The sequence below is a fragment of the Panthera tigris genome, chromosome E1 (genome assembly GCF_018350195.1).
Source record: "Panthera tigris isolate Pti1 chromosome E1, P.tigris_Pti1_mat1.1, whole genome shotgun sequence".
Taxonomy (NCBI): Eukaryota; Metazoa; Chordata; class Mammalia; order Carnivora; family Felidae; genus Panthera; species Panthera tigris.
In genome coordinates, this window is record NC_056673.1 from 60,697,288 (window position 1) to 60,715,306 (window position 18,019).

General features: G+C 46.7%; 1 protein-coding gene across 1 annotated transcript in view; it reads left to right on the plus strand.

Annotated features, from left to right (window-relative positions):
• Positions 1 to 3,622: 3,622 nt before the first annotated feature.
• FOXK2 (forkhead box K2) overlaps positions 3,623 to 18,019 on the plus strand; it is a 64,617-nt gene continuing 50,220 nt past the window's right edge. The window contains 2 exon segments of the mRNA XM_042967091.1: positions 3,623 to 3,686; positions 3,689 to 4,034. Coding sequence (XP_042823025.1) covers positions 3,623 to 3,686; positions 3,689 to 4,034 — 410 coding nt within the window.

Genomic DNA, 18,019 nt, shown 5'->3' on the forward strand with positions numbered 1-18,019 from the left:
CTTATGTGTATGCATTTATGACGAGTGATAATATTGGTTCTGCACCCTGCCCCACTCCAGTTATTCTCGTCACTGGATGTATGAGCTAGGTCCAAGGAAAAAAGGCCCCACATACTATTAGGAGACAAACCTCCGATATACTCAATTTTTTAGTCTTAATCGAAACCTGCATATAGATATTAATATTACTTTCACCAACCATATGTTAATAATGGCTGCCGTAGTAATTCAATCCAAGAGAAATGTTTTAATATGAGGCTTACATCTGCAGGAATTGCAAATTAATGTGCACATATGTGTGTGTGTCTCTCCAGGGGTAAATCATAAGTTCATCAATAAATACTCAAGCATAAACATTGTTATTTAGGATAAAATTTGTGGGAAAATTTGAACGGAAATGAGTTTAGGAGTAAAGGATTTAATTAAACTCTGGTTACCCCAGAAGACTGTTTGTATGTTTATAAAAACATATGCTAGTGGGTTTCAAATCAAAATGGCATTCGGGATCCATTTCATACATTTAAGGAATGATGTCATGATCTATTTTAAAAGTCAATATTTATATCTGGGAAATTATATTCATTGCAATTATTTAGACATAATGGGGGCAGTGCCTGGGTGGCTCAGTTGGTTGAACATCCGACTCTTGATCTCAGCCCAGGTCATGATCCCAGGGTCCTGGGATTGAGCCTTGCACTGGCCTTTGCAGTGAGCATAGAGCCTGTTTAAGATTGTCTCTGGGGAGCCCGGGTGGCTCAGTCTCTCTCTCCCCCTCCCCCACTTGCACGTGTGCACGCACATGTGCTCTCTCTCAAAATAAAAATTTAACGTTTTAAACATAATGTAAAATTTTGCTATTATCTTAAATGTGGGGGCTTATAAATTTTCACAAAATTAGTTTATTAGATACTGTGCAAAAGGTTTGAGGACCATGGGTCCAGCTATCTTTACCGTAGTCTGATTCACTGCAAGAGACACAAATGGGTCTCCCTGTTTTCAATTTTGTCCCACAGCAAAAAGGTTGATCTTTTTAAGTTAAATTGGATCATATCACTCCTTGCTTGAACTGCCCTGGAGGTTCCCATTTCCCTTAGCAAGGAGCCCAGCAGCGCAGCAAGCCTTCCGAAATGCCTTCTCCTGCCTCTGACACACCCTTCTGCCTCCTCAGGGCTGTGCCCTTGCTCTCCACCCAGAGATTGCTGTGGTCCCTGGTACAGATCCTGCAGGTCAGAGGTCTCCTCCTCCTCCGGCCTTCTGGCTCGTCTCTTGGCCCCTCTGCTTTACGGAACGTGCTGCTCTTTGGCTGTGCTGTGATGATCACATGGGGATGGCGGTTCCTCCGTAAGCCTCTGCTCTCTTTCTCCACCTGTGTCTGGCAGACTGTAGATGCTCAGTCCACTTCCGAATGGAAGAACAAATCTTTGTAAAAGCCGGGTCTGGGTGTCTGTCTTCCATACCTCTGCCTTTAGCTCCTTGATGCAAAGAGCAGCGGGCCACCTACCTTGCGAGCTCTTCTGGTGCTGCTTTTCCCTCAGTCACGAGGGGTCTTGCGTGCTGACTTCCTTTTGGTTCTCCTTTCACACATGGCGACGGGGCACGGCTGCCGGTTTGCTCACTGCTGTCTGCGAAACTCTGGCTCGTGCCTGTATACAGTGGACACTTACCAAGCATTTGTGATGGGCGGAAAGCCCAGTGCAAGCCCTGTCTCTGATCTGGAGCCTTTTCCGACTGTCCCAGCACTTGGTGAGCTTTCTTCTAGAACCATGTGGTTCTTACCATTTCTACTTGTACAGGGCTTGGCATTGCCTATCTTTGCGTCTACACTGCAAGGGTATAATTGAAACACGTCAGTGCAATGCTACAGGCTCATCCTCTTTATATCTGCAAATCTGGGTTCCCTGCATGATGGATACCTGGTGCTGATAACATGTGAGCAGCTTCCAGTTAGCCTTGTAGAAGTTAGCAGCATACACACACACTCCAAACACCATCAGTAAGTTGATTACTGTGAAACTTCTGGAAGGCAAGTAGAGGGGTGATGCCCTGAAGTGTGTGCTCTAAGCACAAGGCAGGGGACAAAGCCCCAGGACACAAGAGCAGACAACACAGTCCATAGTCACTGTCATCAGTGGTTTGGAAACACTTGTTATACTTGATCATATGCCCTTTCTTTCAATCGACTATTATGCTTTTATTTTTAAAAAAAATTTTATTAATTTTTAATGTTTTTTTAAATGTTTTATTTATTTTTGAGAGAAAGAGAGACAGAGCATGAGTTGGGGGATGGGCAGAGAGAGAGAGAGAGAAAGACCCAGAATCCCAAGCAGGCTCCATGCTGTCAGCACAGAGCCTGATGAGGGGCTCAAACTCACAAGCCATGAGATCATGACCCGAACCAAAGTCGGACGCCCAACAAACTGTACCACCCAGGCGCCCCTTGTTTATTTGCTTTTAAGTTTATTTATTTGAGAGAGAGAGAGAGAGAGAGAGAGAGAGAGAGAGAGAGAGAATCCCAGGAAGGCTCAGCGCTGTGAGCACAGAGCTGGAGGAGGGGCTGTATCTCATGACCCTGGGATCATAACCTGAGCCAAAATCAAGAATGGGATGCTCAACTGACTTAGCCACCCAGGGGCCCCCAAAAAGATTTTATTTTTAAGTAATCTCTACACAGAACATGGGATTGGAATTTACAACCCGGAGGTCAAGCCAGTCAGGTACCCCTGTATTTTGTTTCTAAATGAGAAGCTCCCCCACTTACATTTCCACACTTGCCTGAAGACCACCACTACATAAATATTTAATGAAACTTCCTTTTCCCTGTCTAGCACATTCTGCCATACTCACAGCTCGAAAAGTTCAAGCTAGACTGCGGACACAGATCACAAGACAAGTCAGAGTTCCGCTGGGATGAGGGGTGTCCCAATGTCTCCTGCGGGCACTTCCAGCACCTTCTCAGGCACAGGTGTCCGACCTCCCGCGCTCCTGGTCACCCGGCCCCAGCCCCCTGTGCCCCCGCCCCTCCGCCCCCCTGCGGCCTCCCCAGCCCCGGCCCCGTGCGCCCCCGGCCCCCCGCGCGGCGCGTCCCAGCACCCCAGAGCTGACTTAGCCAGCCGTCGGTGGTCTCCCGCGGACCTCCAGCCGTGGAGGCGGTTCCCAGCTCTGCCAGCCGGGATGCCAGCGCGGGCCGTGCGCGCCCCACCCACCCCGCGGCCGGAGCCCGAGCCGCAGCCCCTCGCGGCAGACGTCACGCGCTCCCCCCCGGCCGCCCAGCCCGCGCGGACCTCGACCCGGGCCCGAGCTGTCCCGCGACTCCGCGCCAGCCACGCTCTGCCCCGGGTTTTCCAGGCCGCTGGGAGCCGCGCCTGCGCCGGGCGCCGCGGCCGGACGTGCGGGGCGCTCGGCCGGCGTGCCTCGCGATTGGCTGGCCGCCGGTAGCCCCACTGCTGTGCGCCGCCCCCATAGGCCGGCGCGGCCGCCAGTCAGCGGCGCCCGCCGGCTCGCAGCGCGCCGCGCGTGTCCCGCCCCTCGCCGCCGCTCGTCGCTCGCCGGCCGGCGGCCTCGCGCGGCCCTCAGCTCCGTGGCGGCGGCGGCGGCGGAAGGCGGCCCGGGCCCTCGCAGGCCCATGGCGGCGGCCGCGGCGCTCCCGGGCGCGGGCGGGCCTCCCGCGGGCGGCGGGGCCGGGGGCGGCGGGGCGCGGGCGGCGGGTCCCCGCCGGGCGGCTGGGCCGTGGCGCGCCTCGAGGGCCGCGAGTTCGAGTACCTGATGAAGAAGCGCTCGGTGACCATCGGGCGCAACTCGTCGCAGGGCTCGGTGGACGTGAGCATGGGCCACTCGAGCTTCATCTCGCGGCGCCACCTCGAGATCTTCACGCCCCCGGGCGGCGGCGGCCATGGCGGGGCGGCCCCGGAGCCGTCCGCGCAGCCCGGGCCCGACACCGGCGGCGACTTCTACCTGCGCTGCCTCGGCAAGAACGGCGTGTTCGTGGACGGCGTGTTCCAGAGGCGCGGGGCGCCGCCGCTGCAGCTGCCGCGCGTGTGAGTGGGCCGGGGGCGCGGGAGGGGGGGGGCGGGACCCCCGATCCGGCGCCCCTGGCCTTGTCGGTCCTGTCCACCGGGAGGGCCCAGATCTCGACCCAGACCCGCTCCCACGGCCGGGACCCGGGCCGCGACCCACCACGCACGACCCCGCCCCCACCCCCGCCCCCACCCGCACGGCCTCCTGCCCCCGAGCGCGGACCCCCGGAGCGGTAGCGGACCGCCACCCTGCCCGAGACCCCGGCCTCACCTTCCCAGAGCGGAGGCTCGGGCGGCGGTGCACGTGGGCCGGTGCCCCCTTTCGGGAGTCCCTGGTGCGTTCTGGGGAGTTAGCGTGTGTTTTTCGTTGCCGACGTGCAGGTAGTTCTCGGTACCGACGGTCAAGTCTAGTTGGTGTAACATGTGTTTTCTTAACTTAAAATCTGCGTCTTACGGCGGCGTCTCGTTCATACTTCCTTTTTGTTCTGCAGGTTTTCAGTAGCGACATACTTCGGGAGTCTGTTTTGAGCTGCAAGGACTCTTTGCCCCCGCCCCCCCTCCCCCCCATTAGTAACCCGGTAAATTGGAAACTTTTCAAGCACGATACATTTTAAATCTGTGCTCTGCGCCTTAAAATTTGGGGAAAACTGGATACTTTTAATATGACTTTGTTTTTAAGTTAGTTGATTATTTAGAAACTATTACAAGGTCACGTGGGGTGTTAGGTGAGCTTGGTGGGGAGTTGTCAGCCTGGCTACAAAACGACGTAGGTCGGTTCTCTGGTTTTATGAAGTTATCATTTACTTTGCTTGGAAAACAAGCTTGCTCTCTAGGAAATGCTAATTATTCCTCAGGGGCTCCTTTCTAGATCGTTGCAAATAGAGCCTTTGTCCACAAACTGAGAATTTTTAACTGCTTCCAGTTGCTAGAGACGCCGATTTCCTTGACTTTGGTCCGTGTGTGCTGTGCTGTTGCTTAGCCGATGGGCGTGTTTCAGAGATGGCTGTGCGTGTGTGCACGCGCGTGTGCACACTGCAGACTGCCTGAAACCAGTGGTAGGGCCTGACAGCTGTCTTTTTTTATTTTTTTAATGTTTATTTTTTGAGGGGGGGGGCAGACTGCAGAGGAGTGGCGGTGCAGAGAGAGAGGGAGACAGAATCGCAGCAGGAAGCAGGTTCCAGGCTCTGAGCTGTCAGCACAGAGCCCGACGCGGGGCTCGAACTCGTCAACTACAAGATCATGACCTGAGCTGACATCGGCGGCTTAACCAACTGAGCCACGCAGGCGCCCCATGACAGCTGTCTTTTACTCCGACAGTTTGTTGTTTACAAGTAACTTGATGTCACAACAAAGGATTTTCTGTCTTTATTCCGAGGGTTTTGAGGTTTATAAGGAAAATTCTCTTATTTTCAGCCAAACCTGTTTGCATTGGCATGTTAAATAAATATGGAAATAAGTTGACCTTTGGCAAGGGAGCAGAAATCAGACTTTCGGAGGGGTACAGTGTGCCCAGAAGAAGGAGTGAGTAAGAGAGGTTGTGCAGTGGAGGCCGAGCCCCTGAGCTGCATCCCAGCTTCCAGGAGCCCTGCCCTTCTTATGGCCCAGGAATTGTTTCACAGAAGGGATTTTGGCGTTTTCACAACGTGGAATAAGTGAATAACTTGTGGGACCTTGTAGCACCGCCCTTTTTGTAGAGATCATTCCTGCATTTTTGGTGTAGAGTGGTAACAGATACAGGTTAATGCAACAGACTGTGTAAAGACAGTTGGTGCTAGTTAAATGCAGATAAATTGTTTTAAGAATCTTTTTCTTGAACCTAAACTTAGTTTTATGTTACAAGTTCTTTTTAAGTTAAAAAATCAAGTTGTATAAGTTTAAAAAAATGTGTAATTTAGAGAAATTATGCAGAGATTGAAATATTCTTATTGCTTATTTCAGACTTGCCTACTGAATTGAAAATCACTACCGAGTTAAAAAAAATATATGAAAAAAAAATCACAATCCATGGTTGGTGTCTTATTTGAATGACCGTGATTTTAGTCCAATTCCAATTTTAGAGTGAATTTGCATTTTGTAGTTAGTGTTGAAAATTTACATGCAGAGAATTTGGGAGAGTGCATAAGTAATTTAGTCTTAAAGTATGGTTCATCATTTTATTAAAATGTCAAATAGTGTGTTACTTTAGGAGGAACAGAGACAAACGAGGACCGTGATCCAGTGTATTGGCTCTTGTGAGTATTTTAAACAGTTTGGGTAAGGTCGGAACACACATGGTTTTTCCGTGATGGTTGGTGAGCCCAGTGGGGACCCTTGAGTGTGTGTGGAGTGCACACACATGCCAGGGTGTGTGGTTTTCCAGCAAACAGGCGATTTCGACAAATCCTTGATTGTCAGCCAAGTATGTGGGGCTGTGGGTACAGAAATGCAAACTTTTTCCTCTCTGGGAGCATCTCACTCTCTGGAGGTGCAGGTGTTATTGATACTGGGGAGTTCTTTGGGGTGGGATCCGTGGAAGGGCCCTGGGCTACGTGTGGGGGAGGGGAAGCCCCTGAAAGTGAGCGGGTGGAGGTGGCCTTGTGGCTGTCCCTGGGCCAGCAGCCTGGTGCTGAAGAAGGTGGAATTTAGGCTGGAAGGAACCTTGGGCCTGGTGGGGGAGCATTTTCAAGGTGGTCAGTGACAGAATGAAGAATGCCCTCTTTGAGGACAGGGTCCTTATTTGTCCAGGGACCTGGTCTGAGTGGGCAGCAAATCTAGGAAGATTTGCTGGGCAGGAATGTCTGGCTGTGTTGTTGCTCTTATTGTTGCTAGGGTAGCAAACTGCACATAATTTACAAATAAAAATAAGTCTTTAACAGTTGTTAAAGTACTTTGAAACATCAAGTGAATTTGACATATTTTTGATCAGGAAAGTCCTAGAATATCTAATAGCTGTATGGACATAGAAGAAGTTGAATCTGCTATAGCCCTAAACTGTTTAACATGTGACACTATAATCGCGTTTATTTGGGAAAGTGATCCTGCTCCTGTGCTAAATTAGCTGCCAATCCGTTAGTGATACAGCTCTACCCCTCTTTCTTATGTGGTGTGTTTTAACTTGCAGTTTAAGTTTGGTAATGTCACGTTTCAGGATTTTCTCGCTAAATCAGAGATGGCATTCTTGAGGGTTAGGACTGGAGAGGGGTGAGCAGAGAGTGGCTTCTGGAGCTTTCCAGGTGAATACTCCAAGCAAAAAACCAAAGGAACTCACAGTGACTTGGTTGTGCTCAGAAATGGAGTGGGGCGGAACCAAGGTTCCCAGAGAATATCAGTATCCAAAAGAAGGGACTAAGTGGAGCACCAAGAGAGGGGTTGGCCCCAGGAAAAGGACAGCGATTGGGGAGCCATGGGCTTGGCCATCAGGACCTCTTGGAGGTGTGGGGCTGGGGAGTGAGGGGGGGTGAGGGTGTAAGAAGTTTGTGCGCCGGGGGCTATTGTAAGGAGAGTGGAGGTTAAGAGCAGGCTTAGGAGGAGTGAGACCCTGTGGGTCACTAGGGCAAGTGGGTGAAAGAACCCCTGAGAGATGCAGCGAGGCCTGGTTGGCCCAGTGAGCGGACACAGACCAGGTGTGAAGGAGGATAGGGTTCCCGGAAGAAGATCCAACGAGGATGTCGTGTTTGAAGACCAGAGCAGGCCCACTGGTGAGGTCCGTCGTGTTTTCTTGGTCCAGGGCTGCAGGGTTGGCTGAGATTCCTTCATTTTGTGACCCGAGACTGACCGGTTTCTGTAAAAAAGCTGAGAGCAGGGGTCCAAGATGGCTGGACTCCTGGACCCAGCAGCGGGTGACGTGCGGTGGTGTATACATATGTAGCAGAGGGCAGAGTGTTGCACTTTGAAAAGTGCTCAGTGTACAAGTTAATTGCTTTAAGTGACCGCTATGTGCTTTTCTTTAAAAGCTATAATGTGCTTTCTTTTGCCAAATTGAGATACACTTTGTCACTGATTTGTAGATATTGGGAATACAGGGCAGCTATTTTAAAGTAGTTGTTAATTTACTAAGTTAAAAATAACTCAACAACTGGGTTAACTTCTACTTAACCTAGCATTTGGTAGTGCTTCCGATGGAAAAACTCAGTTTATTTTGATGTGTAATTAGTGGTTTAAGACGGTTTGGATTTAAGATAATTTGCATTGGTAACACATCTTGAGACACAATCCTGTGTGGCAGGACCTGGAACCTGCTGCGGTCGTATGTGTCTTATTATATTGACTGACTGCATCAGGAGACGGTGAGGGTGGGCTCTGGACTGGGCACATGGGGGCTACGTTCCAGCCTTGCCACCTAACCTGTTTGAATTTTAGTTCTCGTATGTAACATGGGATAACAACTGTCTGACGTGTGACACAGGTAGCCCTGTGTCAGTGCCCCTGCTACTACATCAGGGGCTTCCTGTCTTTTGTCCATCACAGTGTCCTGGTGTACAGGGGCCCATGAGGAGGACCTCATGTGCCAGAAAATGTGACAGGAGGGTAGAAATGTTCCCAGAGGCCAGCAGTCTTCAGTGCGCCACACACATGTACACGCCTATGGTAAATCGCTCAAGGGCCTCTTAGAGCAGCGAGTGAAGTTTGAAGTTCCTTCAACGGGGAGAAGTTGCACCCTCCCTCCTGGCACCTAAGCATAAAAACAGGCCCTTGGGGTGTGGTTGGTGTTGTCCAGCAGGCTAGGCCAGGAGAGGTGCATTGGGGATACCTTTCCTCGTGAAACCTCCGTTCTGGTTCTGTTCCGTTCCAAAATGTAAGCATCAACCACACACCTTTCCTGACCCCGGGGTGGGGGTGGGGGGCGGGGAGGAAAAGTGTCTTTGCCTTGGGTGCAAAGTCGGTGAAGGGAGCTACATAAAAGTTGTGTCCTGTTTGTGACCTGATTTGAAGGATACTTGTTCATTAATGCCATTGGCTATACTGTTGTTTTTGGAAATTAAGGATGGCTTCTCTGTCTAGTTGAAGAACTTTGCAATTACAATGCACTGTTTTTCTTTTTAAAAGTGTTTTTTTGGGGCGCCTGGGTGGCTCGGTTGAGCATCTGACTCTTGATTTCGGCTCAGGTTATGATCGATCTCATGGTGTGTAAGATTGAGCCCTACATCAGGCTCTGGGCTGATGGTGTGGAGTCTGCTTGGGATTCTCTCTCTGCCCTTGTCTCTCTCTCAAAACAAATAATCTTTAAAAAGAAAACCCTGCTTTTTAATTTTTAATTTTTTTAAACTGCTTTTTAAAAAAAAAACGTTTGAGAGAAATGTGCGAGAGTGAGCGAGCATGAGCAAAGGAAGGGTGGAGGGAGAGCGAGAGAATCCCAAGCAGGCTCCATGCTGCCCAACATGGGGCTTGATTCCGTGACCATGAGATTGTGACCTGAGCCGAAATCAAGAGTCGGATGCTTAATGGATTGAGCCACCCAGGCGCCCCTAAAACTGCTTTTTTATTGAAGTGTAAGGAACTACATATACTTTGAGACTTGGGCTATGGTTTCTTTCTGGGAGGCAGTGAAGACCTGAAGCTGGGCTCCCCCACAGGTCTCTAGTGTCACCTGAGTGCTTTCCAGGCCGGCATTGGTGCTTAGGACCCCTTGGTAGTCGGTCATGGAGCCTGTTCTCAGGACCAGCAGGCCAGACAGAGCCCCCTTGCACTGTCACGCTGATGGAAGCAAAAATGTTCCCTCCTCATCATCTTGTGCTGTGACTCATCCGCTCAAGTGGCCTTCCATGGTGTGGGGACTGGGTCCTGCATGTGTGTGCGTCCCCTGGAAATGGCACAGAGCTGTCCTCACTTGATGTGTATCCAGAATACGTGTACACATTGAGTGCTGATTTGGGGTGTTGCTGTTATGTGAACGTTCTCAAGTGCTGGTCCCCTATCTAGTGCTGGGGTTCCAGTCAGACGTGATTCCCCCAATTACCAGTGGCTCCCATCTAGATCCACAGTTGCAGAAGCTCAGCATAACTTCATGCATAATTAGGGGAAATAGTCCAGAAGATGAGGCTGTTATAGTAACAGCAGATTTTTCCATTGTGAAAAGGCAACAATTCTTGCTTTGCTGAGGAGAAAGGGTTTTTTTTTTTTTTGAAAATGTAGAAAAGACGGTTTCTAAAATAAGGGAGCTTTTAATGAAAGCAATTAACATCTTGGATAGTATTCTTATCTGTTTAACATTTCTGCATAGCTCATGTTTTCTTTTAGGTTTGGGTTTTGGAGCGGTTTACAGTATCTTAAATAACATAATATAGCAAGTCAGCTCCCACACTTCTGGGCCCAGTTCTTGATGAGGATTTTGTGAACATGCTGAGGAAACCATACACTGGGGCTTGCTTGTTTAAGGCGCGCACCGCCATTTCTGTGATTTGAAGCAGTTTGAGCGCCACGATAAGGTGCTACTGCTGTCATCCCGGGAAGCGCCCACAGGGGGAGATTGGGAAGCACTTTTCTAGAAAGCGGCCTTTCCTCTGTGCGGCACCAGTTTTTAGAGTGTATGTTGGACGCTCTGTTGAGAATTCCATAGGGGTTGTAGGCATTTTGCTGCAGTTTGTCATTTGGGACAGAATCGTGTATCTTATCCACTGAAAGGCATCAATACGACAGTGGTTCTTACCAGGGTCTCCTCCCTGCTCCCAGGGATATTTGGTGATATCTGGAGACACGTTAGGTTGGTGCAACTGCCAGTGCTTCTGGCCAGGGACGTTGCTAAAAATCTTACAATGCTCAGGATAGACAGTCCCCCTACAACAGATAATGATCCAACCCCAAATGTCGGTAGTGGGTAGTGGGGAGGGAGCCCCCCCCCCCCCAGCACAGTCATACGGCAGTTGATAACAACAGTTGGTTGTTGGTGCTACCTTGAGTGAATCTTAGTAACTTTTTACAAATAATACCTGTTTAGAATCTTTAAGCTACCAAAGCATTTGTTTCAAATTCAGTGGCAGACACTTTTCTAAGTTTCTTTTTAGTGTTTATTTTTGAGAGAAGGGGGGTGGGGAAGGGGAAAGAGAGAGGGAGAGCCTGACATGGGGCTCAAACCCACAAGAGATTTGAGCTCATCGAGATCATGACCCGAGCTGAAATGAAAGTCAGGCGCTTAATGGATTAAGCCACCCAGGTGCCCTGGCACCTTTCTAAAATGAAGCCTGTGATCAAAAAGAATGAAATCTCACCATTTGCAACAGAGTGATGGAACCTAGAATGTATTATGCTAAGTGAAATAAGTCAGAGAAAGACAAATATTATATGATTTCACTCATGTGGAATTTAAGAAACAAGAAGATGAATATAGGGGAAGGGAAGGAAAAATAAAACTAGGGAGGCAAACCATAAGAGACTGTTAAATACAGAGAACAGGGGTGCCTGGGTGGCTCAGTCACTTGGGTGTCCCACTCTTGATTTCAACTCAGGTCATGATCTTGAGGTTCTTGGGTTTGAGTAGCATGTCGGGCTCTGCGCTGACAGCGCGGAGCCTGCTTGGGATGATCTCTCTCCCTCCCTCTCAGCCCTTCCCCCCCCCCCCCCCAAAATAAATAAACTTGAAAAAACAGAACAAACTGAGGGTTGCTGGAGGGGAGGGGGGATGGGCACTAATGAGGGCACTTGTTGGGATGAGCACTGGGTGTCGTATGTAAGTGATGAATCGCTGGGGTCTACTCCGGAAACCAGTACTACACTGTACCTTAACTAACTTGAACTTAAATACATACATACATACATACATACATGCATACATACATACATAAAATAAATGAAGCCTGAGGTGGAGAGACCAGGTGTGGAATGACTCCCTTTGCAGTTTGGAGGAAGGACACTCACAGAACACCTTCATAATTACCTAGCTTGTAAGATTGGTCTTATCGCTTTAAAGAGTAGCCCAACATTTTCCCTCTTGGAATATTTACTGTCAGGCATATCTTTTGGGTTTAGTTAGATAGTTAAATTATTCTGAAAACATTTGCAGTCAATGGGGTGGGGGAGGCACTGAATTGTTTTGGCACAGTTGTTACTTTTTTTTTTTTTTTGGTCTTGGTTCTGAAAAATGAACTGATTATGTCAGGGAGTGTGACATTAGTGTCACAACCGTATTACGAAAGACTGCTGTCAGATGCCATTTTCTCATGGTATTTTGGCATAATAATTGGCAGTTTGAAATACATCTTCTGATTTTTACTTGAACAGATGGGTTACAAAAAACCCTAAGCAAGTAAGTTGGACAGTTACTGTTAGTAATGCTTTGGGTGTATAGGTGATGTTTTAACAATACTGTATTTTTGCCAGGGTCCAGTGCTTTTGCTGCAAACATTTTCACCACAAAACTAATTGACTGTAAGGCCATTTTGCTGTAAAAGATAAAATTGTGGAAAATAGGGACATTTATTAAAAGGGACTCAATGAAACATGCAAAATGAATAACAAAATTAAAAAGACTTTATTGTTGAGAAGACTGGTTGAGTATCTCTCAGCTCCTGGTGTCCAGTAGGTACTAGGTCAGTCTTAGATCCCTTCTCTGTTCTGTGGAGGCTAACTTTCCAGGGTCTTCATCCAAGAACCACATCTCAGAGGTTGCTTGTTATTCCCCTCTGTGTGTTTCTCTCCACAAACCTCTCCAGGAAGAAAGGAAAGATTGAGGAGAGCAAAGTCTTAGTAATGCAGGCGCTCATCAATGTATGTCCACCAGGCTACCAGAACAGTGTCATAGCTTGGACATGGGAGATGACAGCCACCTCCACATGTGATCAGGCTATTTAATCTCTCAACCTCAGGATCCTCTTTTATAAACGTGGATATTATTGAATTGACCTCATGGGGTTGTTGTGTGGATTGCCTTTGCCTGATACAGGAAAATTGCTGAGTAAATATTAATATTTTTTAAAGAAAAAATTCAAATGTCTTAAGTATTTTGATAGGAGAGTTTAATCCATTTACATTTGAAGTAATTATTGGTAAGGAAAGACTTCTGCTATTTTGCTATTTTTCTTTATGTCTCATAGCTTTGTTATCCCTCATTTTCTTCCTCACTGCCTGATTCTGTTTAGTTGATTCTTTCTTTCTTTCTTTCTTTCTTTCTTTCTTTCTTTCTTTCTTTCTTTCTTTCTTTCTTTCTTTTCTCTTCTCATTTCCTTTTGTGATTCTCTTCTCTTGTGATTCTCTTCTCATTTCCTTTTGTGTATATTTTTAAGATACGTTCTTTGTGGTTACCATGGGGATTATATTTAACATCCTTAGTTTAAAGCCATCTATTTTGAATTGATATCAACCTCAAAAACTCTTCTCGTATAATATCTCTTTTCTCTTTCCTTTTATGTTGTCACAGATTACATCTTTATACATTGTATGCCAGATAACATACTTATTTCTTTTTAATGTTTATTTTGTTTTTGAGAGAGAGAGAGAGAGAGAGAGCACATGCAAGTGGGCGAGGGGGGACAGAGGATCCGAAGCAGGCTCTGTATTGACAGCAGTGAGCCTGATGTTGGGCTCAAACACATAAACCACAAGATCACGACCTGAGCTGAAGTCAGGTGCTCACCTGACTGAGCCATCCAGATGCCCCCCTCCAATAACATATTTACAGTTTATTTGTGCGTTTGTATTTTGAATCCTGTAGGAAGTAAAAAGTGGAATTACAAACCAAAATTACATTAATACTAACTTTTCTCTTTTCTCATGTATTTACCTTCACTAGAGACCTTTATTTCTTCATATGGTTTTAAGTGACTGTTTAGTGATCTTCCGTTTCTACTTGGAGGACTCCCTTTAGCCTTTCTTCTAGAGTACGTCTAATGTTAATGAACTCCCTCAATTTTTGTTTATTGAGGGATATCTTAATTTCTCTCCTATTTTTGAAGGACATTTTTGCCAGATCAAATTCTCAGCCTACAGTTTTAATATTTTAGTTTTATTTTTTTGGCATTTTAATTATCTCACTGTCTTCTGGCCTTCATGGTTTCTGATGAGAAATCAGTCATTAGCCTTTTTGAGTCCTTGTATGTGACGAGTCACTTCTCTCGCTACTTTCACGATTCTTTGTCTTTCGATGGTTAATTGTAATGTCTTGATGTGGATCCTTTGAATTTATCTTAGCTGGAATTTGTGGAGTTTCTTGAATTTGTAGGTTTATGTCTTTCATTGGATTTGAGATGTTTTTGGCCATTGTTTTTTTATTCTTTCTACCTCTTTTTTTTTTGGGGGGGGGACTCCCATAATGTGTATGTGGTCTACTTATTGATGTCCCATGAGTACTTTAAGGCTCTTTTCACTCTTCTTTTTCCTTTCTGCTCCTCAGACTTGATCATTTCAGTTGTCCTGTCTTTAAGGTTGTGGATTCTTTGTTCTGTCTGCTCAAATATGCTGCTGGACTCCTATGTAAAATTTTCATTTCAGTTACAGTACATTTCAACTTCAAGATTTCTGTTTCATTCCTTCTTGTAATTTCTTTTTGTTGCTATTCCTGTTTTGTTCGTATGTAATTTCCTGATTTCCTTTAGTTTGTATTTTCATTTAGTTATTTGAGCATATAACATGGTGGTTGTTTTCTTAAAACGCTTTTTTTTTTTTAAGATTTTATTTTTAAGTGATCTCTATACCCAAAGTGGGGCTGGAATTCACAATCCCGAGCTCAAGAGTCGCATGCCAGGTGCCCCTAACATGGTTGTTTTAAAGTTTGTCTAGGAGGGCCTATGTCTCACCTTCTTCAGAGATGGTTTCTGTTTATTTTGTTGCTTTGAGTCATGCTCTCCTGATTCTTTGTGTGCCTTCTGATTTTGTTGAAAATTGGACATTTGGCTATTATAATGTAATAACTTTGGAAAATAATATTCTCCTCCTTTCCTAATGTTTGTTGTTATTTGTTGAAGGTTGTAGGAGGTCTCTGTACCTAGTGACTTACCTGAACTATTATTGCCAAAGACCATATTCCTTGACAACGTAGTTCCTGAAGTCTTGTTTTATTTCTTGTGTTGAGCTGGTGTTTCGACAGAGATTTCCTGAACACCAGCAGCTCTCCTATCTCCCATTCTTTGGAAATTGGCTCTGTGCCTGGGCCCTCCTTCAGCTCTTGATCAGGCTTGTACTGTGCCCGGGGATCAGGCCATGGTGAAAACCCAGGGTCTTCTCAGCTCTTTATAAGCATGCATCTTGCCCTGGACATGTGTGTGGTACTCTGAAGTTGCTAGTAAGACCTGTTACTTTTGAATGTCCTAATTTCCCAGAGAAACTCTCCCCCAGCTTTTGCCTTAGGCAGCGTACTGTATGTTTAGACTGTAATCTTTTGCCACAGGTTCTGAGGGGTTTTACTCAACTTGCAGTGTTTTCAAGCTTTTTCAGCCTGAGTTCTGAGTTAAATGAAACACCAGAGGAGTGCCTGTGTCAGCCCTTCAGGTGGCTTGTGACAGGTTAGAGTAGATCTACACAGTGAACAAGGTCTGCTCTGTTCCCTAGAGCCACGAAAACAGCCCCACACCGCAGCCCAGGCTGCCACCGCTTCAAGACCATGTTTGCTTTAAGACATTACTTTAAGACCTTTTATGCTCTAAGACACGCGAGCTTGGAGCCCAAGGCCTGCTGCTTGCTCTGCCAGACGGGATGGGCAGGAGCAGCAGAATCTAACCCACCCACCGTTCGCCGAGCCTCTTTCCTGATTCAGCACTTGGTGGTTCCCAGACTTCTAACTGCCTTGCAGAGTTGTCACAAATTGGTTCTGACAGTTTCTGCTCGTTTTCCAGTGTGCCTGTGTGTGTGTGTGTGTGTGTGTGTGTGGTGGTGGTGGTGGGGTGGGGTGAATGAGAGTTTGGAGCTTCTCACTGAGCTGTTTTGCTGATGTCACTCAGAAGTGGTCAGTACTTTTGAGTGAAAATTTTATTTCTTTTAATGCTCATTTTATTTCTCATTTTGCACTGAGTATAAAATAGTGGCAGTTGTTTTCCCTGGATTTAGTATTGTGACATTTGAGTTATCCCATTTTTATTCTTCTAAATTTTTAATTTTTTTTTTAATTTTAGAGAGAGAGTACAAGCAGGGGAGAGGCACAGGGAGAGTGAGTGAGAGATTGTCAGCTCAGAGCCTGCCGTGGGGCTCTATCCTACGACTGTGGGATCCTGACCTGAGCTGAAATCAAGAGTTGGACTCTTAACTGATTGAACCAGGGGCGCTTGGGTGGCTCAGTCAGTTAAGTGTCCGAGTTCGGCTCAGGTCATGATCTTGTGGTTTGTGAGTTCGAGCCCCGCATCAGGCTGCACATGGACAGTGCTTCATTGCTTGGGATCCTCCCCCTCCCTCTCCCTCTGCCCCTCCCTCACTCGTTTTCTCTCTCTCTCTCTCTCTCTCTCTCTCTCTCTCTCTCTCTCTCTCTCAAGATAAATAAACATTAAAAAAAAATTGAATGCAGATTCAGGGGTGCCTGGCCGGCTGCAGTCAGTAGAGCATGTGACTCTTAGTCTCAGGGTCATGAGTTCAAGTCCCATGTTGGGCGTGGAGCCTACTTACAATAAAAAATTTTTAGGGACACCTGGGTGGCTCAGTTGGTTAAGCGTCTGACTTCGGCTCAGGTCATGATCTCAACGGTTCGTGAGTTCGAGCCCCGCGTCGGGCTCTGTGCTGACAGCTCAGACCCTGCAGCCTGCTTCAGATTCTGTGTCTCCCTCTCTCTCTGCCCCTCCCCTGCTTGTGCTCTGTCTGTCTGTCTGTCTCTCTCTCTCTCTCAAAAATAAATAGACATTAAAAATATTTAATTGACCAAAACACCCAGGCACCCCATTATCCCATTTTGGAAAAGTGAAATAGAGTATGACAAAATTTCTAAATTACCTTGAGTGCAAAATAACATATGAAAATCAGACCTTTTTTTTTTTTATAATTATTTTTATTTTTTGAGAGAGAGAACATGTGCGAGCATGTACGAGCAGGGAAGAGCAGAAGGAGAGGGAGGGAGAGAACCTCAAGCAGGCTCCAGGCTCAGTGCAAAGCCCACCACGGGGCTCACAGCCATGAATGAGGTCATGACCTGAGCCGAAATCAAGAGTCGGCTGCTTAACTGACTAAACCACCCAGGTGCACCTAGACTGTCACTCTTAGTAAGTCTGTCTTGGCTATTAGTAATTTGTTAGGGTCTGTACTTTGAATCAGAAGTATGAAATTCTTCAGTGGTCTTAAACGGTTGATATGTTGGTTTCATTTTCTTTACAGTCCCTCAAAAAAAAACTGAGACCATAATAGTGATTTTTGTTAGTGTTTCTTAATAACCTGCAGTCTTAGGAAGGATGTTTTGCTTTAACATAAAGGAAGAAATAATCTTGCATTTAAGTTATTACAATGTTTTGAAACGTTGCCATGTTTGTAGCCCATCAGCAGGGATGGTGGAATTCTTAGCTGCGGGTGGCGATGAGGACAGGACAGCACCTGCCTGAAGGCACACTGGCTTGCCAGCACCTGCTCTCGTTTGCTCTGTGAATTCTGTGGAATTGATTCTTATCCCTATTTTAGGGGGGAGTGGAGGCTTGGAGGGTGTTAATCCAAAGGTGCATAGTTTAGAAATGCTAGATTCAAACCTACATCCAGGTTTTTTGCCAGCGTTTTTAATCACTAAGCTCTACTCAAAGCCAAGAAACAGCCATTAACTAGAAAATCTGCAAGATAAACTGAAACAGGTTTTTATTTTTATTTTTTAAGTTTATTTATTGGGGGGGGGGGCAGAGAGAGGGAGAGAGAGAATCCCAAGCAGACTCCATGCTGTCAGCATGGAGCCTGATGCAGGGCTTGATCTCATAAACCGTGAGGTCGTGACCAGAGCCAAAGTTGGACATTTAACCAACTGAGCCACCCCGGCGCCCCGTGAAATAGGTTTTTAGATTACATTGATTTATCTACTCTTTTTTTTGACAGTTAGGTTATGTAAGTTATGCTCAAAGAAATACCATATAGCCATTAAAGTGTATTTGTTCATTTACAAGTTCCCATATTTAGCAGGAAAAGTTAACAGTGCTTGTGGAGGAATT